The 27,076-nt window shown below is 37.8% G+C and overlaps 1 protein-coding gene across 1 annotated transcript; it reads right to left on the bottom strand.

Annotated features, from left to right (window-relative positions):
* Window positions 1–19: 19 nt before the first annotated feature.
* LOC306824712 (tumor necrosis factor receptor superfamily member 11B-like) lies at window positions 20–17,458 on the bottom strand (the record flags this gene model as incomplete). The annotated part of the gene is given in 7 exon segments (XM_079344983.1): window positions 20–1,368; window positions 1,460–1,684; window positions 3,542–3,739; window positions 7,895–8,039; window positions 8,669–8,896; window positions 17,368–17,427; window positions 17,429–17,458. Coding segments are annotated over 7 exon segments (1,281 nt in total). The 3' UTR covers window positions 20–973.
* Window positions 17,459–27,076: the final 9,618 nt, after the last annotated feature.

The raw sequence follows: 27,076 nt of genomic DNA, 5'->3' as shown, positions 1-27,076 counted from the left end.
TTGTTTAGTAATAACAGACTTATTTTTTTCAAAAACTGATTTTAATCAGATCATTGGACAATAGTGTTCACAAGTTACACAAGCTTAAAGAGGACCAGTCAGGAATATATACAATAAAGACCTTACATTTCATAATACAAAAGTGATCAAACAAAATATAAAAACAAATATCACTTTGTGAACTTGCAGCATTTGGAATCCAGTATTTCTGAAAAAGTAATAAAAACAAGCCTTTACATATTCGGAAAGAAAAAAAAGTTTTAAATAGAAAACACATTGCACTCCTTTGTACATTCATAAAGCTGGCAGTTTTCGAAGAAAAAAAAATAATTCAGGTGAGCTTTACTTACCAGCAGTCCAAAACAAACCAAAAAAAGGACAACTTTAGAAAAAAGACAGATTTCATTATGAAACCAGATCCTTCCTCTTAATCAACGAGAAAGCAATAATAAAAACAACATATCCGCCATCCCTTCTTCCATAAAATCGGTGTGATATTTACATCTTAAATATTTTATGTTCACAGAATCTTTTCAAAAAGTTCCCTGGATTCTTTATCAATATATTTTGTTGTTTGAGTTTTGCCTGGAATATACAGATGGGTGATTTTTTTTTTTTTAAATCACTGTCGACCTGTATTGTGGATTGTAGGTGAAGTTATGAGCATTCCTTTCCTCATACAAATAAAACACTCTCATTGCAAAATGGGGGTTTGATAGAAAAACACCTGCTCTTATGTTTCTTGAAGAAAAAAACACCTTAGCACTAAATGCATAGCTTGATATCATTTCATGATATCTTAAAAGACATAAAATTATCACTTGACCCTTTTTGTAACTTTTTTTGCATACATCTATCCCCTTGCTCCCTTAGTGTGTGTGTCTTCATATTGTGTTGTTATGTCTGACGATGTCATCATTAGTGTTAATTTATGCTTTAGGTAGCGTGTATTCCAGTTAGTACCTCCAGTTCTCTATTCGTTTAAAGGCTTAAGAGCTTTGAAACACAACTCATCCTGCAGCATGTTAACAAACATTTTCTCGTACGTCTTGTGCGCTAACGTGGTTCCTATGATTCGGCTGATTTTCTTGAGGACTCTCAGCAGATGGCGAGGCGCCCCCTGGCTACGCATCACCCTCAGACTGTGAGTCAGACCTTTAGCTAGATCCAAGTCATAGTTCACTGTCTTCCAGAGGTGAAGAAGCTGCAGGATGTACTGTCGAGGCAAGCAGGTAGAGAAAACAGCACGGACATCCTCCGGGCGAACTTTGACTCCCGGCAAGCTGCCGGTGACCTTTAGGAGGTCATCGAGGGTCAGATTTTTCAGGCCATTGCAACGGGAGACTTTCCTCTCACAGTGATTCACACCTAGAGAAAAAAAAGATGCACTCTTTGAAACACAAATTGGACAACAAGGGAAAAAATGCTAACACTAAAGAAGTACAATTTTTGTTTGTACCTTGTATAATGCCAAACAGCTTATCCTGGTCTTTGTTCTGCTCCCGCCACAGCCGAAGCAGCTGGAGAACCTGCTGCTGGGGAGAACACGCCTTCTTCAGCCTCTCCAGATTCTTATGATCCACCCTTCGCCCGGGGAGACTTTCCAACAGCCGCTCCAGGGGCACAGAGGACAATCTCAGGGAGGAGAGGGACTGGAAGACTGCCTCCTCGCATAGCGTCACATCTGAAATGTATGACAAAGACAGTGAGATGTATGAAGACAATTTTATGATATGCATTTCATTTTCACAGCTTTAATTCGTAAAATCATAAAAATAATTAATGTTGCAGTTTCTCCTGGGGACAATGCTGAAACTGACTCATGCAGCTTTTGTTTAGTTTTGACACAAGGCGATAATGTATATTTTAAAAAAAAGTTAAATTAGTCAGCAATAAGATGTAACCTCTGTCGAATCACACTATCATGCTACAGTCTGACTCAGTCTGGTATGACCAATAGCTCATGGCTAATGTGTCTCATGTTCGCAAACTTTAGATAGAAAATGCTTTGTAAGCGACAGCACTGATTCAGATCTTTGACATTCATGTTTAACATAAACCCTCATTTTCCATCATTAGTCACTCATGGTCACATTGACCTGTGTGCAGCAAAATCTTAATCTCACTTCTTACTTTGGGTCGAAGAGTGTTCATTTGTGCTACGTATGTGATATAAGACTAGAGTCTGACCTCGATCTCGTCAGAGCCACATTTGTCTAGATTTTTTTTACGCACGTTTGTGTGTGTCAAGACTTCTGATGACCAAAGCAAAATTAAAAGGATTTCCTCTCTTTTTGTTCCCCATTGATTGCGCAAATCCTCCATTGACATCAGTCTGACTTATCAAAGCTGCCATGGCTACACTTTCTGCTGAAACATATTACTCCTCACCCAGCAGCTACACCTTTTCATCATCTATTTGTTTTTTTATTATGTAATTTTTTTGTTCTGGCTATAGCTACGGCCAATCTTAACCTGACACCAGTTACAGGAAAGAGCCTAGATAGTGAAACTTCAGATGATATTAAGCTGTGGAAATCCAATAGCAGCAAGTATTTGTATTTTCCCGTCTTCGGGAAAATGTTGTCTGATTGATTTGCAGGACACACAAAAAAAACAACACCTTTCAGTAAAACTACTAGGGGAGTAATATAATTTCATTTCCTGTTAATAAGGCTTGATGGCCTGTGTTGTCTGGAACTTTAAGTTTGGATTCCCCTATAATTCAAATGGACATACTGGTGGTTTCTCCAAATCACGCTGCATCTTTGGGAACCCCAACTGCTTTCAATTTCACATTTTTGTGAAAAAATGTTAAACTGTTCCAGGATCTGCTGTCGTGTCTCTGTGGTTGTGTTGTTCGCAGGAAGACAATTTGTGAATGAATGTTTGAGGAGAGCGTCAACTTCCCCCGAGGAACGACAGCTTTGTTAGTGTTGTTAAGTGTGCATGAGTGTGCGGGGATCTCTTCATCTGCATGTGTGTGCTCCTCAGTGTCTGTGGTTTCTTAAACTTTGGGGATTCATCTGTATTTGAGGCTTTTCGTTTTGAATTAATAGTCTACATCTGCCATAGTTAGAGTGTGAGTAACAAAGACTTACCCGCTTGTCATGTGCCTGACTCAGTTTCATCTCTTTTTGAAGGTGGAGGATACGTATGACAGTTTAAGGCGTAATTGATCCATCATGGGTCGTTATGACAGTCGTTGTTGTAAACATCCAATTCGACCCTCTGCTCTGGCTTTACTCTTTAGGGTTGTTTTTTAAGACACGCAAGAATTTTGGAAAAGAAAGGAATCTGGACAACGGATCTAACCAAGGAAATCCCCTGCCTTCAGGAATTAAAATGACCACATCGCTGAAATAACTAAGTTCTGACTGACTTTAACTTGTTGACAATTGAGGTTTGTTTCAGAAAAGCATCACGTGTGTATGAATGATATGTTTACACTGTAAAAACAATCTCCTCTTTCACTCAATGCTGTATTAGTCCCTCTTAAAGTTACAGTGTTTTAAACCATACTGCAGAGTAAACAGCTCACCTGTGTAGCACATTGTGTGATGCTGTGAGCAGTCCAGTAAGGCACAGACGCTGTCTAAAGTCGACGTGCCCCACCTCAACGTCTTCAAGCCCAAATCAGAGCAGTTTCTGTGGGGTTTACACGGCTCTGTGGAGGAGCCACCGCTGGAGAAATGACCAGAGGGACAACGTTCACACACAGTGTCACTCACTGGTGTACCTTTAAGAAAAACACAGAGGACAATAAGGATTGAAGTGAGTTAGAAACATGATTTTCACTAAATTTATACCGTTTAGAACGCTAAAGATGGCAGGAGTGCTGTTTACAGCTTTAAAGTTTAATCCTATACATCTTCTTTTTCAGTGTGCGTACATGACATGGAACATATTTCGAAGTGGATCAAACATCAAGATGATGAGTTTCTAAGAACTGCAACCACATGGACATACACATGACATCTTATCATGGGGACAGAAGACAATGTGATCCTCAGAATGACTCACTCTTAGTTTCTATATCGTAATTCTGAATAGGAAGTCCAACACAGGTTGGTTGAGGATGAAGATGAACATACAGTTCGAACATCATCAGTTTCACGTCGCGACTTTTGCCCGCAGAGCAAGGTGATTCATCCGCTAAATCATCAGAATGACTCACAGGAAAAGATGTTGACCTGATTTTTTCAATAACTCATCAAATAAAACACAGTGAGAGAAAACAACAGAAAAGCTTCCTAGAGACTTCACATGAAATAACATTCATGTATGGAATCAATTCAAAAATATACAATATATGTAAATAAATATTATTTGGTAGTTATGGTGACAATATTACAGTAAACCATAACAACTTCTGATAAGTGACCTCCTGCACACATGACAACATGGTGGTGTGATCACATCCCTATTTCTATTTTTATTGATTGAGCATAGAAGTGAGAGCGTGTGGGCGGACGAACTGTACTGCTTTTTTGATTTAACCTTTAATTAGTTTCCTGCTTTCACGGCACAGAGTGTTCTTACTAGAAAAAACGACTTCCATTTAGCATAAAAACATGAAACCGCTGGTGTACAGTCAGCAGCACAGATGACGAAGCATGTAAAGTGCAGACATGAAAACGTGTCAGTCTGACTGTCAACAGTTTCAATTACTCACTTCATTCATTGTTTTTGTTCTAAGAATTTCCTGAATGTGCAGAAAATTATGAAGAAAGATTTATACATAGTGTATATAGAAGCACTGAAACACAAACGGAAAACTGAAACATGGCAGCAAAAATAATTAAAGTCCTGTTTAACTTATAAATCGTAAAGATTAGCTTTGGTGTTATCTTGTGATATAATCAGTATTTCTACTCTTAAACAGTAGTTCTAGTATTTGAATGTAAGCATATTGTATATGTAAAGCTAAATTACTTTGCCTTAATTAATGATTAGTCTAGTTTTCACTTTGTTTTAGATCCCATTTGCAGTCTTGTGTAGTTAAATTGTTTGCAATGTAAAATTCAAAGTGCACCTTGTTAAATAAAGATTAAATAAAAAATAACAACATAACGTCAGACATATTTTTCAATATAATTGGAGCTGCAGACATTTTAATTTTCAGAGATTTTAACAATTCAGACAAATATGTGTTTCTTTCATTCATCTAGTATGTGGTTGTGTCGTCTATGCTATGTTTCATTGGGTCTTTCCAAGTTGATAAACAATCAAAACCAGTCTCTGAAAAAACCTGGTTAAATCAGCTGGAATGAATTAAGATGTTTCATTCACACAAACAGAAAGAATCACAGCGAGAAGCAGACAAATAAGCAGTAGAAGAGAAAAGAAGGATTGTTTGGCAGCCTGAAGCATCAGTTTTCTAACATCCTGTGGTCTTAGGTCTTAACCACAACTCAAAAAATTACATAATGAGTCCTTCAGTTTCGCTGAGGGGAATCCCCTGAAATGCTGCCTCATGTCTGCAGAGCTTCATTAGGCTTTCAAGTCTGTTGGTATATGCACGGTGGAGGTATTTGTGGAAAATGTTGTCTCATCCTTGAACAGTGTCAGCGCTACAGGGGTCGAATTATGACCACACTCCATGGAAAATGTTGTTTCATCCAAGCAATGGCTGGATTCAGATCTAAGATGAAGTCATGAGAAGTGTGGTGCCAGTTTGCTCTGTGGTTACAGAATAAATATCATATCTGTTCACAGGAATGTGGAAATTCAGCATCTCTGTTTAATCTGCTCACTGTATTGACTCACCAAGGAGAGAATCAGTATTCAATTCTAGGTCAGACATCCAATATACAGTGAACTTACAAGGTTTACTGTTAGTTCATTCGTTCAGCTTTTTGCAGCACATCGTTTCATTTGCATTTGCACTATTTTGAAATGTCTTAGAAAAATATTTTTGCAGTTCACTAATTTAAATCATTTCTGAATGGAAATCTTTGCAGCATATTTGCCCTTATTGGCCTCTGTGATCATCATGTCAGAAAAAGATCGTTTTAAAACTGAATTTTAGAACAATTACCTTGTTACCCTTTGATGCATTGACAAAGAAACCTTTGTCAATGCAAAAGAAAGTAGGAAATATGTCTGTGCCACTTCACACTAAATGTCAAGAGGAAGCCCTGCTTCAGTAATGCAGGAAAACGTTATGCTATTATGTAGATAAACTATCAACGGATGAAGTTTCCCTTTTGAAAGATAACAGAAGAGGAAGTAAATGCATGTCTAAAATGTGATGTAAATGATGACATATTCTTGGGTGCAACTGGAGAGAGATTTAATTATTATTTAGAGCAAAAAGGGAAGAAACATCAGTGGCAATGAAATATAAAAACCTACATATATTGTGGACATCTTACAATAATAAATCTTCTCCACAAATCTCTTTAAACAAAAACATGCATAGTAGTGTTATGGATAGTCTTCCAACTAAACTTCATACTCACACCTCATGTCCCCTGTTTGACTGTTAACAAAATCTATTTAATGCTAATCTAAATAACCTGCAACTACACTGGTTGCTGAAACAATTTAAATTGCTCTCAAAGACTACTGTACAGTTTCGTCATCAGAGCAGTATGGTTTGGAGGTAAAAAAAAAAAAAACCTGCATGCTGTGTCACTGTGACAGCGACTGCTGACACTCCTGCATACCGAAACAATTCAAAGGAACTGAGCTTTCCTTTCAAGGATGAGGTAAGCGTTCTGTTAGAAATGTTTTCATTTCAGTATTCAAATTAGTTTTAGCTTTACACAACTATCGTACTGCTGAAGAGCTAATAAAATGTGTGTAGTTAATGTGTAACTGAGTAAAGAATGTACACAAGCACAGTGTTACTGCATGAGGATGTGTGATAACAGGGGATACATTGAAATCTCTGTTAATACAGAATTTTAAAAAGTGGACCCATCAAAACAGAATTTACCTCTCATTTAATCAGGTCCAGTACTCTACATCACTTCTGCTGATCCACCTAATTATATATTGTTTTTTGATTCACACACACATATATATATATATATATATATATATATATATTTTTATTTTTTATTTTTTTTTTTGACTCTATTCTGAAAAGCAGAAGTAGAGAGCCTTTTTAAACTCTCAAAATTAAGCGATCACTGCCAAAACTCAGAGCAGGTCAGATGTGGTAGTGCAAGCAGGACATGTATCCTGTTGTGTTGTATGTTCTCATGCACAGAAAAAAGCCCTTTCATATATGGGCTCCTACAGTATTACCTGTCTTCAACTAGTAAGTGCATATTTCTCTGCTAACCAGATAGTATGTGTGTTTGTTTGGTCTGTAAGTGACAGAGAGACTGAAAGAAAAAGAGAGACAGTTTCTGAGAAGGAATCAGGGGCGGGAAAAACATTTTTTTGGTTCTGTGAAAGGAGGCGTCTGCATCTGGAACAGATCTGATTCAGAGAAATTGAGGAAGTCAGAGTAAAAAGAGAGGGGCTTGCAGCAGTACAAGGGAGAGGACATATTGTTGTGAAATCCTGGTCTGTAATTGAAGTGTGTTTCTGCTTTCACAGAATGTTAATTCCTCCCTGGCAACCAGAAAAGCAAAGAATTGATCTGATATGAAAGAGTGACAGTCAAGTGTGACAGAGTAAAGTATTAAAAAAGAGGATTAAATGAAAGATATTAAACAAGGTTATTTATATACAAAATACTAAACAATGCCTCAATACATACTTTTGATCACTGTGTTGTTTAACTTACAATGCTACAAGGCGACAGTGCTAACCCATGTGCCACCGTGCAGTCCTCCAAAAATATTTGACTTTTTTTATATCATACATACCAGTTTGTAGTTGTACATGTACATAAGAATAATAAAAGGGATAATCTGGGTGTTAATCTCTGTATTACCTAAAGATGTCACTCCGTGGCCAGGTGGACAGGTTTTGTGTGCAATGCAGAACTCCACCATGAGGTGGAAACCTGGAGCACACTCACAAATCTGGTCATGGGTGCTGTTACACTGCTGCTTCACAAGCTGTCTCTCTTTACACACCTAAACACAACAAAAGATCATCACACACATGTGGAGAATGTGCTGCTGCATGTGAACAATTAAGTGTTTGAAAAAATCTGTTGTGAACACATGTGAACAGAGCTTACACATATTTGGAACATATCCCGTTATGGTTAGTGCTAATTTTCTATTGAAGAGCTTTTTTTAAAAAATTAAAATTTTAATGTGTAAAACTTTTACAGGTATTTAAAGACAAGCCAAACATATAATGCAAAGTATGGGCTAGGGGTCATAATACATTACACCAATAATTGACGGTTGCAAGGGGGAAAGCATCTAAACTATGGGGGAAGACCACTCTGTCACAATAAACACAAACTTCCATTTTTAATAACAATAACTTAAGTGGAAACAGCGGTTTTAAAATATGACAGATGCTGCTCCAAATCATACAGCAATGTTTAGTTCTTCTATGAAAATAGCACTACTGAATACTGTAGTAGAATACTTGACAATGATTTAAAGGGTAAATTTCATGTAACCTCTTAATCATGAATATATACAAAGGAAACTTATGTAACGCCAACAAAAAAATAAAATTGCACATCTTAAATAGCAGAAAACTGCACTTTAGAATGAAGATAAGAACCTTTTGTCCTTCTACGTACCGAGGTGCAGTATTGGCATGTGTCCCCCCAATGCCAGTTTTCAGCAAAATGCCTCTCAGGACAGGCCTCACACTCCGTGGGCATGCCTGCAGTGCAGTGTTGTTTCACGGCTGTACCGGGAGGACACTGGTCGCACAGCAGGAGGTCAGAAGTCACAGGGTCACGGTACTGGTATTTTGGCGGTACATCCTGCTGCTGGAAAGCCCAGGACAGAGAAGCTGTGAAGAGCTGTGAGGAAAAGAAGCAACAGAGCTTTAAGAAATGAGCCCACAGCTTTGACAAAAAATCCGTAATAAAACTCATCTTGTGCTCAGTCTCCTCTCTGGCTAAAGGTTTTAAATATTTTCAAATTTTCGAGCACTGGCCAACTCAAAGCTTCCAGTAAGACAGAGTTGACTAAAAGGTCAGAACTGTAAAGTTGAAGCTCCTGGTGGACAAACAGTCCTGAAGTGATTTCCTCTGATTTATAGAGCGCAGTTCATGGAGACAAGGAGAAGTCTGAGCAGCTTCGTGGATGTGTATTAATGCGCAAGGGCTTTTGAAAAACAGTCGATTTTTAATCTTTGCATGTTTATTTTGTGCAATATTATTTTGTTCTTTTGCCACAATCGAGTTTAAATTATGTGAGAAGGCTTTAAGCCTGACTATTACTCTTGATTAAGGGATCACATGTTTTTTACTGCTCTTTTGGAATCCTAACTTTTCTTCAGCAGTTAAATGATTTCAGATGTTTGTGTGATGCCAAAGCTGTATTTAATTAAAATTAAGTCAGACACCGAAATACAGACAATAATTGTTCAGACATGTGATGCCTGACCTCACCAGCAGTCTTTTACCCTTTACAGCTGCTCTGTAACACTGTCTGCTAACTGAAATCCACGCTGATCTACAACATTGTAAAGCCACCCATTACAAAAAGAAGTCTGAGTATCATCACCTGAGCAGTAACTGGAAAACCTTTGTAAAATGCAAGATATCAGTAGGTGAGCATTTTTGACATGCAGCCATGCAGCTGCTTGAGACCACATGCAAACCAGATGTCACACATCTGGCCCCTTACACCCTGAAGTCCCTCCACCATTGGCTCTGCGGACTTTCCCGTTGGCTAGGATACATCCTTACCGCTTGGACAAACTAACAATAGGCCGTCCTTGCATTGTGTGTATGTGTGTGTGTGTGTGTGTGTGTGCGCCTGTGTGCGTGTGTGTTTTAGTGTATGTAAGTGTGTGTGCTTGCATGTGGTTTTCTGCTTTTCACCATGTTTGTATGAGAATCTTCAAAAATGAATGAATTCATGTGATAAACAACAACAAAGCATCCATGCATCTGCAAGCAGGAATGTGTGTTGCTACGTCTGTGTGTGCGTGTGTGTGTTGCTGGTCATGTCCTCCACAGTGTTACTTTGCGGTCTTCTCTCCTGGCTGCTGCTCATACAGAAAACTGTTGGAGGTTACTGGGCTTTCCCCATTTACCACTGGAGTACAAAAAAAAAGAAAGAAAATCACCCATTCCGTTGTGCAGTTGAGCCACTACACACCATTGATGTCCTGTCAATGTGTATTTTTGCACTTACTCTATTTACCTTCAAACTTGTTATCACAAAACACAATATACCATTCGAATGCATGGGTAAAGAAAGCATTTTATTGTCAGTGTTTTGTATAGAAGTGCATGTCTGTGTCAATGTGTGCTTGTGTTTGTTATTGAGAGAAGACATATTTTGGGTTTGCGTGAACACAAAGCCTAGCCAGGGACAGGGGTTTCAAATTAGCCATGACTAGAAACCTGTTTGCATTGCATCTACTTTGTATTTTACAAATGAAGCTATGTTCATTGCATGTGACCCTTGTTAAATAATGGAATAAAACCTGTAAAAATATATTGCTGACTATACTGCTTGTGCTACACTCTACTTTTATCTACTATCCATTTACATTAGTATTTTGGAACCTACAACACTGTATACATTTATTTAGATATAATGCATGTTTAATTGTATATTGTAGTAGTCCTCAAATTATGCACTGCACAATCTGTGCAGATATTTTTCTGGGAAGGTCACAGACAAAAGACAGTAAAAACTAGATTAAAGGTTGTACGCACCAAAATACAAACCTTGTCTTCAAACAGAACACGGAGCTCAGTGGTTTTCCCGGCAAAATCGACCTCTGAGTGCAGCTAACCCTACCCTAACCTTAACCCTTAGTTTGAGTTGCGCTCTTCACCTAACCTAACCCTTAGTTGGTGGAACGCTTTCATCCAAAGCGACTTGCTGAGCAAAAATCTGGCTGCATATGTTTGTTTGTAGCATGGGTGGCCCCAGCGGGAATCAAACCCATAATCATAGGTCTTGCTCTTCAAATTAAGAAGTGTATACACACTATTAAGCCCTGTGACCACATCGAATCAATTTAGAAACATCAGGAGGGTGGAGTGTCTCAAGCAACTGACAGGCAATCACCTGGGGTTTTTTTTTTATGTGGGTATGGTTACACTTGTAGCTTCCACTTTAATCTACGGTTGGAGGCAGGATAAGTTTACTGGCAGGAGGACTGATTTATCTTCAGACAGGAGCACACATGAGCCGGAGCACATGTGGAAGTGGCTTGGTTTGTATTATTTTGCCATTGCCACTGCCTTCAAATATCATTGTATTAATGTGCTGACAGAGCAAAGGAATGTAGAGATCATATATACATGGCCTTTTTCGGACCCCACTTCCCAAATAAGTTAACATGACTATTGACTGTTGCTGACAAACACGTGAATCAAACCCTGGTCTCCTGGATGAGAGTCCTATGTGTGTGTGACTATTCACCCCAAAAAAGACTTTCTGGTACAAAACGTCTCCTGAGTTTGAAGCCACATCACAACAATAAGCTATAGCTGGGGTTTACAAACTCTGCCATGCCATGCACTTAAAGCATTACTCTCTGGCGAGAAACATCCCCTCTCTCAAGATGTATTCAATTCCTTATAACAACAGCAAATTAAAATTAAACATAACATTTGTTGATAGGTAGAAAGCTCCTGCTTGATTCTGATAGGCTAGAGTGGTATGTGCTTTTATCAATTACTTAAAGAATGGCAAAAAAAAAAAAAGAATCACAAACATTTTTGATAAGCAGCATTAAATAACATACACATGTAAATATATTAAAATGTTGATGTCACAAAAAACATTTTGTGTTTATATATATATTCACTTTTCCATGAAGTTCCCAAGACCCCCTTAGCGCCCCCTGGTGACCCACTGGGGGTAAAGTCACCAACTTTGAAAATATTGAGCAACAGGATAGCATTCAAAAATGGTCCCTAAGGCTTCATATTTTGATGCTTTGGGACATGGTCTAAGCCTCCTTATTTCCAAACAGGGAGCAAGAACAGACTGGCAACTCACTTGTTGTGTATTACTCGTTTAACTTTGATTTGCAGATGCTGTTTAACTTAAACAAATTAGCTTATGAAATGCAAAAAGAAGTGAAAAAAAAAAAGAAGATCTCACATGGAAATATGACAGTCCGAAATAAATCTTTAATTGTTCTCACATTTTACACCGAGCCTTGGGGTGGATCTCTGATAAAAATGACTCTTACTGTAAATCTAGTTAAAAAAAGAAAGTCAACATTCTGAGACACACGTCAGGAGGAACCACAGTTTTACACGCCAGCCAGCACGGTAGCTTTCTGCTACTGAGGGAAAGAAGAACTTCCTATTTTTTTGTGAATTAATTTTGTGGGAAGATATCCTGTGGTAGGAGTGTGAGTTTGTCTATCAGCTACTCTGAGATATTGAACTTTTCACCCTCCTTGTCCCCTCTGAAGCTGCCATCTGACAACATCATGGATGAACCACTGGAAACCCAAATTACACAGCAGCTAGGGGCCACTGACAGCTTAATTATACTGTTAACATCATCAGAGCGATGCTCAGAAAGAGGCATATCCTACATGGAGCCCAGCCAGCTCTGAGGACAGGATGGATGAAGGTAGAAAAGATGATGTTTTACCTTCCTTAAACTGTCCCTGAGCATTTCTTGGTTGATTCTCATGAAAACTTCATACATCTAAATCAGAGTCATCTGATACGGTTTGCTTACATAATCTTTGCCAATAAAACAATGTTTTTAGTTTTGTCTTTATAAAAGATTTTACAGAGTTCATGTACTTTCTGACAGATGTTATCCTTCTGAATGAAAACAAAAAATGGCACACATACTGTATATTCCAGTCTGTCCTAAAACACAACACAAAGATAGGCTATACTTTCCCTTGGTGTTAATGTTAAACCTCTCACATTTAATAAAACATTTATGTAAATACTAATGATTCTATATGTCCTTTCAGGATTCTTTTGTTTTATTTATGATCCGCCTGGTGCGAAACTGACATCCAAAGTAAAGTTTGTTCTCCACCTCTCTTCCTTTCACCACCTCCCCTCGTCTTTCACCTCCTCCCCTTTCCACCTTCTTTCACACTTAAATCCAGGAAGTGCTGATTACTAGGGATATTAACAATAAGTTGTATGAGCTGAAAATGACATTTCTTTTTGGGAAACAAAATTAAGCGCACATCGAGCGTTTGTTTGAATAAATAACCTGGAGCTAAGACGAAGAAATTAAATATTGAGCAAAAAACATGAGATCAGACAGCTTAGTGACGTTGAAAAAAGAAGAAGAGAGTTTTAACTGATAATGAAATTAAGTTAAATGTATTACCAAAAAAAAGACCAAAATCGTAAAAAACCTATTTTTTCTTTTAAAAAAAAAACAACTGAAAACCTTCCTTTGAGTTGTTGGTGGAAATATGAAAGTGCTTCCAGGATAAATTAGCCTCTAGCCTTGTCAACAAACGGGGTAAAAACTCTGACCTTGGAGTGCACAGAAAGGGAAGAATCACAGTTTTTGGAGCATTGAGGTCAAATTTAAATTCATGGCATGAGGAGAGAAGCCATGGCACAAAGGGACCAAACCACACGTCACCAGCTTATCCAGCAGGCACATGGCTTCAGTTAACTGTAGAACGCAGGTGGTCTGAGGGGGGATTCCAGCTTTGCATGTGTGTGTGTGTGTGTTTATAGACTCATTCATACAAGGAGATGGGGGGACATGCTGTCATGCTGCAGACCCGAGGTCCTTATGCTCTTAGATTTTTTTTTTTTTTTTTAAATCTTGGTGGAAATACATGGACTAACGATCACGCATTAAATGAAAGCCTCAAAAGCTGGTATTAAGAAGATGGCAAAGGGCATGTCTTTTAATTTGAAGGAGCAATCTAATGAGACTTAGTTGAGTTAAACTCTTTAACTGTTTACAGGTCTCTTTTAACCAACACATGTTTTTCTCTCCTCACAGGTTATGTACATCATGCTATAGAAGTTTTAAGTCTAATTGCTAATGCTAACTGCACAGGTTTAACATATAATTATGTTTATTCTTAGTCACATAGGGGCTGCTAAATCTTGTTTGGGGGATTTTGTATACAGAGGGGAGGGGGGACAGCGGGTGTGTATTGTAACTAATGTCTTGTGTCCTGCCTGTCTGTATACTGCTACTGGATGCCTTGAATTTCCCTCGGGATCAATAAAGTATCTATCTATCTATCTATCTATCTATCTATCTATCTATCTATCTATCTATATAGCCGGCATTTTAAGTAAAGTATATACTGAAACAAAAATTGTATCATTTAAGATATTTTATTGCTCCGATACATTTGGTGACAAAATAATTAACTTCTTATTCTACCAAAGGCTGTTGAAGTTCAACTTTCGCTTTTTGAAGCGTTCCCTTTAAAATGAAAAAGTTAAATGTCAAATCATGATATTATTTTGAAAGCAAAAAAGCAATGACACCATCAAATTTCAAGCCAGATATGGATACAAAACAAACAAAAATCAAGACTGTTGTATAAAAGGGACTGACCAATCTGTCCTTATTCACTGACACACACTGTTAGATAAACTTTTACTCCAGACATTTGCATCAGATGAGTCAGGCTATTATTTTAATGACTCACACAGTTGTTTGATAAAACAGAGACACCAATGCAATAGCTTTGTCTCTTTCCCTAAACGCTGCTCTTTATGCCTGATAATCACTTCATCCTTGGGCGCGCACACATTTTCATCAGATCAATGAGTTCATCACAACTGTGTCACACACCAACCTGCCCACATTTGTACAGTATACACTATTGCAAACAGCGATACTGTTGATGAAAAAGAGGAAGTAAGGTGTGCAGAAGGAACTTCCAGAGGTAAACATTGCTTTCTGAATAAACATTTGTGCTTGTTTGTTCAGAATTGGTCCTGTAGCTTCACACAACCGCTCTTTGTATCCCCCCCTCCCCCTGTTATACTATAACTTTCTCAACCTTTCTCTGTCTTGAATAAAAGAAATAAACCATGTGGAGTCGTTTTGGCCAAGTAACCTTTCTGGAGCTTCTACTGTATGCCTGAAAGCCTGCTGCGGGTTTAGGGAAGTTGGAGCAGCTAAAGCCAACTGTCAAAAAGGGGAGATGGGGAGAGGAGGAGTAAAGATAAAGAGAGCACAGATAAGAGAAAATGGGTTGGACTGGTAAAATGCAATCCTGCTGGATTATAGGATAGATTTGTGGACTGATCAAAAACATGCATGCAGACTAATCTTCCTCATTTGCATTTTTGTGTTCTCAAGTATCTCACTTTTCCACTTAAAACCATTGTTTAGATGTTGAAATACATCAGCTTACCAAAACCAATAATACAGGCGAGATGATAGAAAGATGTCCATTGTCCACTGACATCATCCTGGGCAATAATCCAATCAAAAAAAGTGTGTGTTTTCAGCAGACCACAGCCGCATGTGTCAAATGTATGCTGGGAAACAGGAAAAGCACACAGGTGTAGGAGGTGTATTTATCTCTGAATTTCCGAGCCTAAACAACGTTTTGGACACAAAATTGTAGAGTGTCCCTTTAACATAGAATTACTTACAGACAGACTGAGTGGCTTGGTTGGTGTGTTGACGGGCAGATAAACAGGCTGAATGTTATGGCAGATTCAGAGGGGTGAAAATTGACTTTGTGGCTGTTACTGACAGTCCAGCCTGATTCATGACTCATTATTTGGCAAAGTAAATGGTTTTTTGGCTGGCAAAATGACTTAATGACAAATGAATATTGGATAAACACAAAAATGCTGTGTCAGAAATTGTAGGGACAAAATATTTGCTTTTTTTGGGAAAATTGCAGCATGCAGACTGCTCTGCAGGAAAGGGAAAACAGTGAAATGACATGAAACTTTTCCAACATGTACACATAGTCATTTCTATTTCACTATCTGACTGTGCACATCTCAAAATAGCATTGCTCTTTCTCACTCACTCACACGCACAAAGAAAGAAGCACACAATGTCCACAATGACAGGTAGTATTTTGTAGAGCGACAGTGTTTGATATGTTTCTGCACTGATACACATCTTTGAATGAACATATGCAAAACCTGCAAGAGGCCCCAACGCAGCACAGCATGCAAAACACACCAAGGGAGATAACTAGTCCCAGTCCCCTTTAAGCACACATTTAATAACAAATGAGTTTAAATGACAAATTTAAAGAAAATACTGCATTTTCAGGCAGCCTGCCTTGCCTCTAATTTAAGTTTCATTTATTTCAGTAAAAGCCAGCAACAAAACCCAAAGTAAACTAAATCAGAGATGAAAGTCAAAGATCTTGTTTGTATGTCCATGTGAGGAGTATTCAGGAGTAAACAAAAAAACAAGAGCCCCATTCATCAGCTAAAGTTAACAACCTCCAATATATTCCTTTTCTGTACTCGCAAATGTATTCCATCATCATATGTCCTCAGAGAACTGCAGTGCATTCAAGTACATTCAATGCATTTCCAATATGTCAACATACACCTTTCACAAAGCATGATATTAGTAAACAACACAAATGACAGACTTTACTTGGCATCCCTCCTCACAGTGTCAACAAAACTGATAATTACCTGTACAAGCTTATGTTACAAGGCTGTTCTATGGCACTGCCTTTTACAGTAAAGTGTTGTTTTAGCTGGTGTACATCATAATTATGTCAGCTTTTACAAACTGTGTATTTAGCCTCCGTTCACTGCTTGTATAGCAGACAAAAACTTTCCCAGAGAGACAGAAGTCCATTTACACGATGACACATCTGGACATATACATCGAGGATGAAGGATTTCCCTATAGGCTACGGGCTTTTCCAAAATGATTTCGATCATCGTAAAAGAAGTAGCCTTCTCCGTAAAACGCTCTGATGATGAATTAAAGTAACCCATTCATGATAAACACAACAAATTAATAAGACCAATCCCGAAACCGAGTATCGTAAAGATGTCAAACAACTATAGCTGACTGCGTTTGGGACACCATGCACAGACTAATGATTGGCACCTGTAGTAAGTTGCGCATCGACACGTTCGCTGTACAGGACGCAGGCAGTCGCCTGTATGTGAAAATAACGTGGTTAGATATTTTGTTATCATTTCGAAAAAACAGAATCTGATTTAAGGCGTGTGCTTATTTATACCTACATACCCACATGCAGTTCATTCATTATTTACGCCTCTAAAAAACTACTCCGAAAACGTGAACGTCATCCACTCAGTCAGAAGAGTCCATGTGCTTGAGCTGATCCGACTTAATAGAAAAGCTGCGGACACTGAGTACTCACCAATATCAAGTTCATGGCCGGGTTGGATTTGGGTATCCGATCGTTCATCTCCTCTGCGTAAAAGTGAACTGCGGTGAGGTAGCTTCTCCATCACAGAAGTGCACTTATATCGTGCAGAGAGAGAAAGAGAGAGAGAGCATGCGCCCACCCACCTCGGTATCCTGTGTTCAGCCCTCTGTCTCTCCTCTCCGTCCTAAAAATAAATTCTTGCATCCTCGAGTTGCGTTTCGATTACGCAAAGTAGGAACTTGTGTGAGCGATAACAAAAGACGTCCAAAAGTAGCACCCAGTACCTATGACATGATGTGAATTAATTTATAAATTTAAGAAGATATGGGCATTGACACGATTCATATATTCCCTAGAAATGAAGGATACATTTGGAAAATTGAAGATGAATATGCTAAATAAATGTAGAAAGGGGAAAGGGAATAACCTACTAATAAGATTGAGTCTAGTAGAAACCAACAGTGTCTGTTTTTGGTGGGATCACATTTTTTCTGAGCCAGACTACTAAAATATTTGGTAAAAATAATAAGTTGTGAAAAAAGTTCAAATTAACTATTCCCATTTTCCAACAGTGTCAATACTTCAGTGTAAAAAAATGTTGTTTTAAGTATCTGACAGCCAGTTTCTAACACGCCCAACCTGTCAAAGTAGCTTTAATCAGTGCGACTAGAGAAACCTTTTCCAGTATAAATGTTTACAGTCCTGGTTTGACAGCATGTAAATACAATGAATGGCAGCTGTTTATTTGGACCAGCCAAAATCATTTAGTGAGACTGGTTATGCTTATTTGAACATCCATTGTTGGAACTTGGAAATGTTTTCTAAGTGAGGATGGACAGCGTTGTTCATGTGCTGTCAAGAAAATCAGAGAGCAAGATGCTGTCTTTTTATAAAAAAATAAAAATAAAAAAGAGTGCATCATCACAGCATCATTGAATTGAAGTGTTTTTTAATTTAATCCCAAAAATTGCAAAAACATTTGAACGTTCTCCATAAACTGTATTTCCTGTTGTTTGGGGGATTTACAAAAAGAAACACAATTTTCTGGCTTGTAAAATCTGTGTAAATCACTTTGATTGGTGGTTCCGATAATTACTGTAGACAACATCTGCTCATATATGTTATTTAATAACATATATGAGCTATGTTATTTAATAACATATATAATAGTTGTTTTTTTTTGCTTAGTTTTTTATGCTTTTATTGTAGAGAACAGCGGACAATCTAAGGACAGAGCAGGGAATACAATGCGGAAATAGCCTATAGGGTCACTCAGTCAAAGCTTGAGCTGCCAACTTTGTTGACTATATCCTCTGTACATAGGGTAAGCAATGTAACCGCTAAGCAATCCTGTAGTGACATCTTAATCAGATGTCCAAACCATCTTAACTGTGCCCTTCACTTTGAAGGAGCAGTGCCTATAGTCTGAGTTTCTCAAAAGGAGTGATACCATAATAAGAAGAATAAATCCAGATCCAGATTTCAATGCAACACTCAAGATGTGTGTCAGATAAAACTATAATATTTTCTGGAGTATTCAGCACATTGAAGCATCCCTGCGAAGGAGGGTGGGGATGGACTGAGATTTTTGAACTGCCTTTTCATCAGAAACCCATTGAATGGGTTAATGCTTGAAGCGTTCAATCCACTGCTCTGCTATATCCCCACTTTAAAAAAAACAGATTACTTCCCCTTTGGAAAAAAAGCCAAGTCCTCATTTCCACGTCTGGGTTTACAGACTGTTAACAGACTGCTTAAACATTGATGAGGTCAGCAGAAAGTGTTCCTTCATATAACTTCCCAAAATCCTCCAATTTCTGCAGTCACTGAACTAACAGCTCCTCTGGCCATCTCAGAACTGTCAGCTGCCATAGCAGACAGTTCTGGACTAACTAAGCACGATAGTATTTTTCTTTATCCTTACTTCTTCTTGCAAGTTCTTAAGGTCTGGGAACAACATGCACAAACAGCCCGAACAGCCTTTACTTCCAGTAGTTGGAGCCTTTCTCTCCATAGTGTGCAGTGAAGCAGATGTAAGACCTGCTCCTGGTGAGAACTCCCAAATTGCATCTCTTAACCAGTGCCTCCTAAGTATCCTCAAATCTGCCTGACACACTTACCCTCGGCGCAATTCAAAAGGGTATTAGGCCAACTCCTCACCAAGAATTTCGACCAAGTGTTGTCTATCGATAAGGAGCCAAAATATAACTTGTTGGTATTAATGCACCTATAATATTCTGGTAGGTGGAGCAGCATTTTGTTTCCTTGAGCTAGTTAAAGTTTCACATTTCTAAACCTACTCTTCAGGATTATCATGCCAATTCCTAGCTTTTTTTCTGCCAAATGGTTTGAATTGTACCTGATGCAATACATGTTTCAAAGGACAATAGGCCCGACTAGTGGTACAACTTTTAAACCCAGGTCAAGAATGGATTTTCACACTTGATGGCCTTGTTGTTGGGAACAGATTCTTCAATTAAGGGATAGACCGAGAAACACATTTTAGAAAGAAAAAAAAAAACTCCTTGACTCAACTCCTTCCAGTTAAGCCAATTTCTCAAGTATCAACAAAAGTAGGTCAGTCAAAAGGACCTTTTCCATTTCTCCAAGAAAACACACACACATTCACACATAGAGTACACCTCTGAAGACAGTGATGTATATTCATCTATCTATCTATCTATCTATCTATCTATCTATCTATCTATCTATCTATCTATCTATCTATCTATCTATCTATCTATCTATCTATCTATCTATCTATCTATCTATCTATCTATCTATCTATCTATCTATCTATCTATCTAAATCCAGAATCATTCAGCAGGGACATTTTGGGTTTGAAACTTGTTCAAAAGAGTAACTGCATAGTTGAAATATAAAATATTGCTCGTATCCCACATTGAGGTCATGAAGCACAATGGGAGCAGACAACTCACGTAGTAAATGCAAAAGTTCACTCCCACGTTGTGATCTCAACATCTGATGTTGATACAAGACCTCTGACGTCAAAAGGTCCTAAAACAGATCTGCACTTCCATTTAGTTTTTGGTAGCTGCTCACTGTCCAGCCCATGCAGAGGCTTGAAAAAATGTCACAACCCGCTGACGTTGAAGCACAAGGACTCAACGTAATCAGAGAAAATACATTCACTCACTCATGTGAGGAAACTCTCAGTGATGAGGTCACATCGACCCACAGAATGACTGAACAAACACACACGCACAAAAACAAAAGGCCAGAAAAATACACACAATTCTTTCAACATTGAGGTCAGGATACACCACGACAATGGTAGAACAGCAGATGGACATCTACCCACTCAAAGAAACACACAAGTCTTTTAGACATGTTGGCAGCAGAACTAAAAGTGTATGGGCAGGAAAAACGTGGCTGTTGGGAAGTAAACAAGTTACTATTATGGTGTTTATCTTCCACATTTACCACACTTGTGTATAAAAGCAAAGTGACTTTGTGACTTTTCATATGTCCATACATTTGAGGCTGATTGCAGCCTATCAACAATAATAATGGTATTTTAATTAAAAAATTGTAAACATGTTATTTTTAAGCTCTTGTTCTCTAAGACATAACAGATCTAACAAATTAAAAAAAAAACACACTACACACAAAACTTGGGCATGTGTATTTATTTATATATATGTGTATTGTGCATGTGCCTGTTCTGTGTGTGCTGTTTATTTTGCATTATGTACTCTATATGCATTTGGTCCTGGGGCTGAAGCAATACCCACACTGTGGGATCAAATTACCCCTCAGGGATAATAAAGGCCTTTTGTCCAACAAGCAGAACGACTGCTCACGATAAAGGGACTTGAAAGGTAAATATAAAAAATGATTCCTAATCATCAAAGATATGAGGCGATTAGTTCATTGTGGTTAGGGTTAGGGTGCTATCATGTTTGCATACTACACACAGTTATCAGATGCCATACAACGGTAGTCTGTTTTTGTTCAGATCCATGGTAACCTCTGTGTACATTTGTATAGTACCATCTAGTTGCGTGTTAAACAAGATTTTGTGTGCATGTGCTTCTGAGCTGTGTGTGAGAACCAGCATCATATAATCGTCTCACTCATTTCCATAACAGATCTCGTAAACCAATGAATAGAAAAGGGAACTGACAACTGTTGTACTGACGGTGACCTGGGACAGAAAAAGGCAAAAGACAATGAAAGCCCTTTTTCATCTTCTGCGACAAAGGCTTTGACCCAACCCATGCATGCAAATAAAATGTATTTGCAGGTAAACTTCAGTGTGAACAGATATAACAGGATACAAGCATCCTCCTGTCAGGCTCACACAGAAGTTTGAATTAGCAGTTAAGTAAAAAAAAAAAAAGAAGAAGAAGAAAGAAAAAAAAAACAGTTGCACAAAGCAATTCATTAGGGTGTTTTCATTTTGTTTGTGACTTCAAAGTAAAATCATTTTAACTGTTCATTTTCTAAAAGGCTTACACCCACTACATACACAGTATGTCCAACATGGTGGGCAAAGAAGATTTGTTTTCCTCCTTAAACTGTACACCTTCCAAAAAAAACCCTGCTGTAATGATTTTGCAGATCTATTATTGTGGCTGTGTCTTTTAAACACTCTTAGTGCAGTGTGAAAGATGTCTTGTTCTGTTTCACATTTCAGTGCTCTTCACGATTCTTGTGGAAGCAAAGAAGTGTTATTGGCAACAAAAGCTGCTGTTGCTGATGTCGAAGTAAGCTTTATCCTAAAATAGTATTTAAATTACAGGCTGATAATAAAAATATCTTCATACTCATGTACAATACTTTATTAGATCCCTTCCTTCAAACCTCATGTGATTTAATGTTTACTGAGTAAAAATTAAAGACTGTTATCAATACTGATACCTATGTGACCTTCAAACCATTTTTAACAGATTGACTATTTGGTAGTGGTTGCTGCCATTGGGTCGCTGTCAGGCATGAACATTAAAAGTGTGCTACCAAAACAGCCTTTTTTTGTTTGTTACATTTTGAAAGGCTAGGCATCACAGTGAGTGATGTGTAAAAGAAAAAGAAAGCAGGTTGAGAATTTTTGGCAGGAAACATTGCTAATGCACAAACAGGACAAAACCAGTAAAAACACATCCCATCATCCACAGAGGGCACTAAGAAGATTGAGACAATGGTCCCCACAGCCTTAAGTGAAAGTTGTCATTGCAAATTTTAAGGTAAAATGTGTTTGTATTTGGTATGTGGCATCTATGAAACAAGTATTTAGAGATGTAACAGACACAAATAAACACTGCACTTGATGTGATTTTATATGTGCAGTCAATTTAGTTCTGTTTGAAGTCAATAAGAGAAAGTTGGCCTTTGTGCAGAAGGTTTTCAGGAACCTCAGGCCGAACCACTTTATTATGTTTTGTTGCACAGACAGAAGAACCATGTTGCCTTGTTATGGACCTTGACCTTCTCAGTTTCTCCTCTCTGCTTTTCTGCGGTCCACCTCAGAGTTCTTGTTTCAGGATATTTTTTTTATCTCTTAGTGGCTGGGTACCCAGATGGAAATCATAGTGGACAAGCCCTTATTTCAATAACTGTTGAAAGAAGATACCAAAATTATCAATGTGGGGCAAAAAATAAAATTGCAGTGTAATAGAGGAAAGGAGAGCGAGAATAAAAAATCGGATGAAAGCCCTTTAGAGATATATTGAGATAAATCAGTAGCAGAGAAAACGAAGAAAGGCATTAAAAGGATTAGGGAATAACCAGACATTGTGCCAGTGTTGGAAGTATTGCCAGTCAAAGCAGTGAGTCACATACAGTATAACCTTGAGAGAAGAAATAACAGAAAAGGGATCCCTGGACTTCCACTGCTGCTAATGTGGTCACCTTGTTTTCTTTGGTGAGGTTTTCTGAAATGATTTAGGGGAAACTCTTCTGGGTTTATAAGCTGCTTGGTGTTCAGAGTGATGCATGCAACAAGACTCATTCATGAGAAATGTTTGCACGCCTGTCTGAAGGACAAGTGTCATTTTCAGAGAACTATAAGAATGACTTGTAACAACTGATCTTTGGTTCATTTTTGTCATAGGTCAAAGCACATAGTGTGCTATTCTTACATTTGAGAAGGTAATCAAATAGTTCCTCTCATACCCTTAAAACAATCTTGGACGTAAGTTCCATACTGTTTAGAACTTTGTCATTCACCCGACTGTAACTTCTAGAGCTGCTATCTTGTTTTAAAGTGAGAATGTTAATTTCAATGACAAACAATCTGTCCTGCCAGCTTAATATATAAAGTAAAGATAGTATTATTTTGTTATAACAAAATATTATTTTACATTATATTATTAATATAATGTATAATTTTACATATTATCTTATTTTGTTATAAGAAAATAATAGATGTTTTGTCTTCGATATGGAATTCTTTTTGTTTAATGCTTGATGACATTTTAGTCTATGCACTTACATTTATTTAAAAACTGAACCAATTCAAAGGTTATACTATATTATTAATAATAAATGATCACTTGCTTATGTAAACAAAAAAACTAGTATGACTCTATTTGCAAGTTAAATGAGGATAATTTATATATCATGTTAAAATAGCTGTAGTAATATTCCATTCAGTGAGGCACTGTGACATCATTTCTGACAGGAAATAAAATACAATGAAGGACTTCAGTCACACTTGCTTGTCCTCTTTCCAGTTGACCTTGGCATTTTCTTGAACTGGTTCACAAAATAATTATACAGATATATATTTCACATTCCTGCCACTGGGGCCACCAGTGTAATATAAAACAAATTGAGGGTCCTTACTGTGTTTCACTATCAAGTCTAATCAGCCAGTAGATCAAAAGTGAGATAGACAGACAGAAATTGCATAATGAAAGGAGATTGAAGTTAATGTTGCTAAAACAACACATGCATTGTTTTAAATAAGAAATGTGATATTGAATCTCAGAGCCATTATAAACTTGCTGTGAACCAGACCGTGGACTATGCACCAATAAGAATATGAATCATGAGAAAAACAGTGATGTTTATAAAAAGCCATAAAGTCAGGTGCACTGTAGCATTGCAGGTCAAAGAAAAAAAAATAGACTAAAAAATGGTATTCATTTTCAAGGAGGAATGGTGTGTTCTTTGGACAATTATTTAGTGGGAAACGGAATAAATATGTTTCATATGCAGAAACAATTGACTTACAAGTATGTGTTTTACAGTGCTCTTATTATTTTGCTGCCAGCAGGGGGAAAGTGACGGTCAGGGAAAGTCAACAGACAAGAGGTAGCAGCCTGCTCCCCTGTTAGTCTAAATCGTTTCATGAGACGAGCACTGAATGTGTGTGTTTGTGCCTAATGTTTACCGTTCCAAACGAGCGCGTGGCAAAGAAGTTCTTACTCACCGGCCACAATGTACAGTGGCGCTGACCCAAAGCAAATATGGCCTTACTGTGCAACTACTGTACTTACAGTGTATGCTACAAGGCCTCACCCGTTGTGACCTCAAATACACCTCCAAAAAATAACCAGGGTAAAAATAAAACACCTACCATCAAAAAGAGGAAGTAGACTTTGGCTTCAGTCCTCTCAGACACATAAGTTTGGAATATTTCTGTTTTATTTGAAAATATTTGATACTCCCCACAGCAAGACCAGATTTTCCCATGGGCAGAAAAATGTGGAGGATTTTGGAAGCCCTGTGTTATGATAAACTATTGGTTCAAAACCAGGGGTCTGGGACCCCTACAGGGATTGCCAAAGATCACAGGGGGGTCTGCTCTGAAGTGTTGGTGTTGCTTAGCTTTTCATAGATACAAGGGATACATGGAAAAAAGGTTGGGGACCACTGTGATTTCTTGGTACATTAAATACTACAGGATTAAGATGATTGTGCCTGATGGAGGAACGCACCACTTCATGTAAACAATGAAGCCGGCAGCTACATTTTATAATACTCTATACAGAGAGGCTAAAAATGTAAAAGTTTTTTGTGAAGAAATCTTTTGGGAGACATGGAAAAAAAAGTATGTTCTTCAATGAGAGCTAGAGGTCAGATTTTATCTGTCTCACTTATTACAGGCTGACACACCTGTGCAAGTTGTGTCCTGCCTGGTAGTCTCTATTGTCCACTTGTCCTCTCTTGTCTCTCCCGGTTATTGTAGTCCTGCAAGAACTCTGCCAGATATCAAATAAAAATCAAATATGTTTGAACGAAATAAAGGTGTCACAGACAATTGTCAGTAGGGGGGATCTGAGCTCAAATCGTCTGGATTAACCTGCAGTCGGAGCCAGGCTGAACTTGCATTTATCATCAGTGTATAAACATTGAAAGAAATGTTAAAAATTGTTTTCAACTCCACTATGATTCCTTCTATTGGCACCAACAAGAGGATATCAGTGTCTGAAAACACAGTGAATGCAGTTTGTTCAAATACTGCAGTGGTGTAATAAAACAAGTGGTCTCTTCTTATAAATGTATATTTTCATTTACTAAACCTTAAACAGAAAGTTTGGTAATGTTGATTGTTATTTAAAGGGCAACATTATGTGATGGACCCACACAGATACAGAACTTTTTATTCAGAAACTGAAGTTACATTGGCAATGTGATTGTTTTGTTGTGTGATCTATGTTTAAAATGCTTCTAAGATCAAAGCTCTGACACAACACTATAACATCTACAAACTAACAAAACTGTTCAAACAAATGTTCTTTCAGATGAAATTATTGTTTTATCATTGTGAGTCTAGAAACCTTAAAGAGGCCCAAGTAGCTTATAAGAGATTTTTTTATATAAAGGCTCATGTTTGCTTATTGTTGTTTTTTTTAAACTATCGACTTGAGAACTTTTAGTACCTAATGTAAACGAGTTCCTGGATCTATAAACAGAAAAAATCCACCTTGACAATTGCTTTTCCAAGGACCTTTCCTCTGGACCCTCAGATAGCTCAAATCACAAAAGTAACAGGGTTCTTTTTAAATCCCGATAACATAGTTTTTCTTTCTTTGGTTATTTACATATTTTTGCATCCTCATTTCGAATACTTCTGAACAACAAGTAAAGCCCTTTACTCTGAGGAGGCAAGGAGACAAATTGCAATTCAAGACAAATTATATTACTCTCTTTGTCTTAAATACATATTTAAACATTATATTAATTCAAAATTGGGTTTTCACTTATCTTAATGTTTGGTTGTTTCCTTGATATGGCAGAACTATAATCATCTCATTATGTTAAATCAAATAAGAATAATGTTTAAAAACAAAATGAAATGACCAAGACCTGATAACAGGGTTTCCACTTGTGTATGTCTCTGCTTTGTTGTCTTTTTCCATAATTATCTCTGTGAGAATTTTCCGTTGTTTAGGTATCATGCAGTCTCTTGTTACCTTGGAGAAAATGACAACAGGCCAGCCGGCTCTGAAACAGCAGCAGGTTTTCCTGTTCTCTCACCAGGATGCCATTGGCTTTAATGCAGGTGGGTAGACTTGCACCACTGGGCACTAAACCTTGCCTGGCTGTGTGCATACATGTGGTGTGTGTCAGGGATGTTTGGGTGGGCCTGAGTGCAGTGCAGTCTGTGGATCAGGGGTGAAGCATACTGTTACAACAGAACATTTATGTGTTTACGCTTGTGTGGAGTAGGAAAAGGTATCATTCTAAACCCTTTATTTTTTTGCTGCCTACCCTGCTATCTATTTTGACA

The sequence above is a fragment of the Symphodus melops genome, assembly GCF_947650265.1.
Source record: "Symphodus melops genome assembly, chromosome: 5".
NCBI classification, from domain to species: domain Eukaryota; kingdom Metazoa; phylum Chordata; class Actinopteri; order Labriformes; family Labridae; genus Symphodus; species Symphodus melops.
Note: the sequence above shows the minus strand (reverse complement) of the source record. Positions and strands in the feature narration are given on the sequence as shown.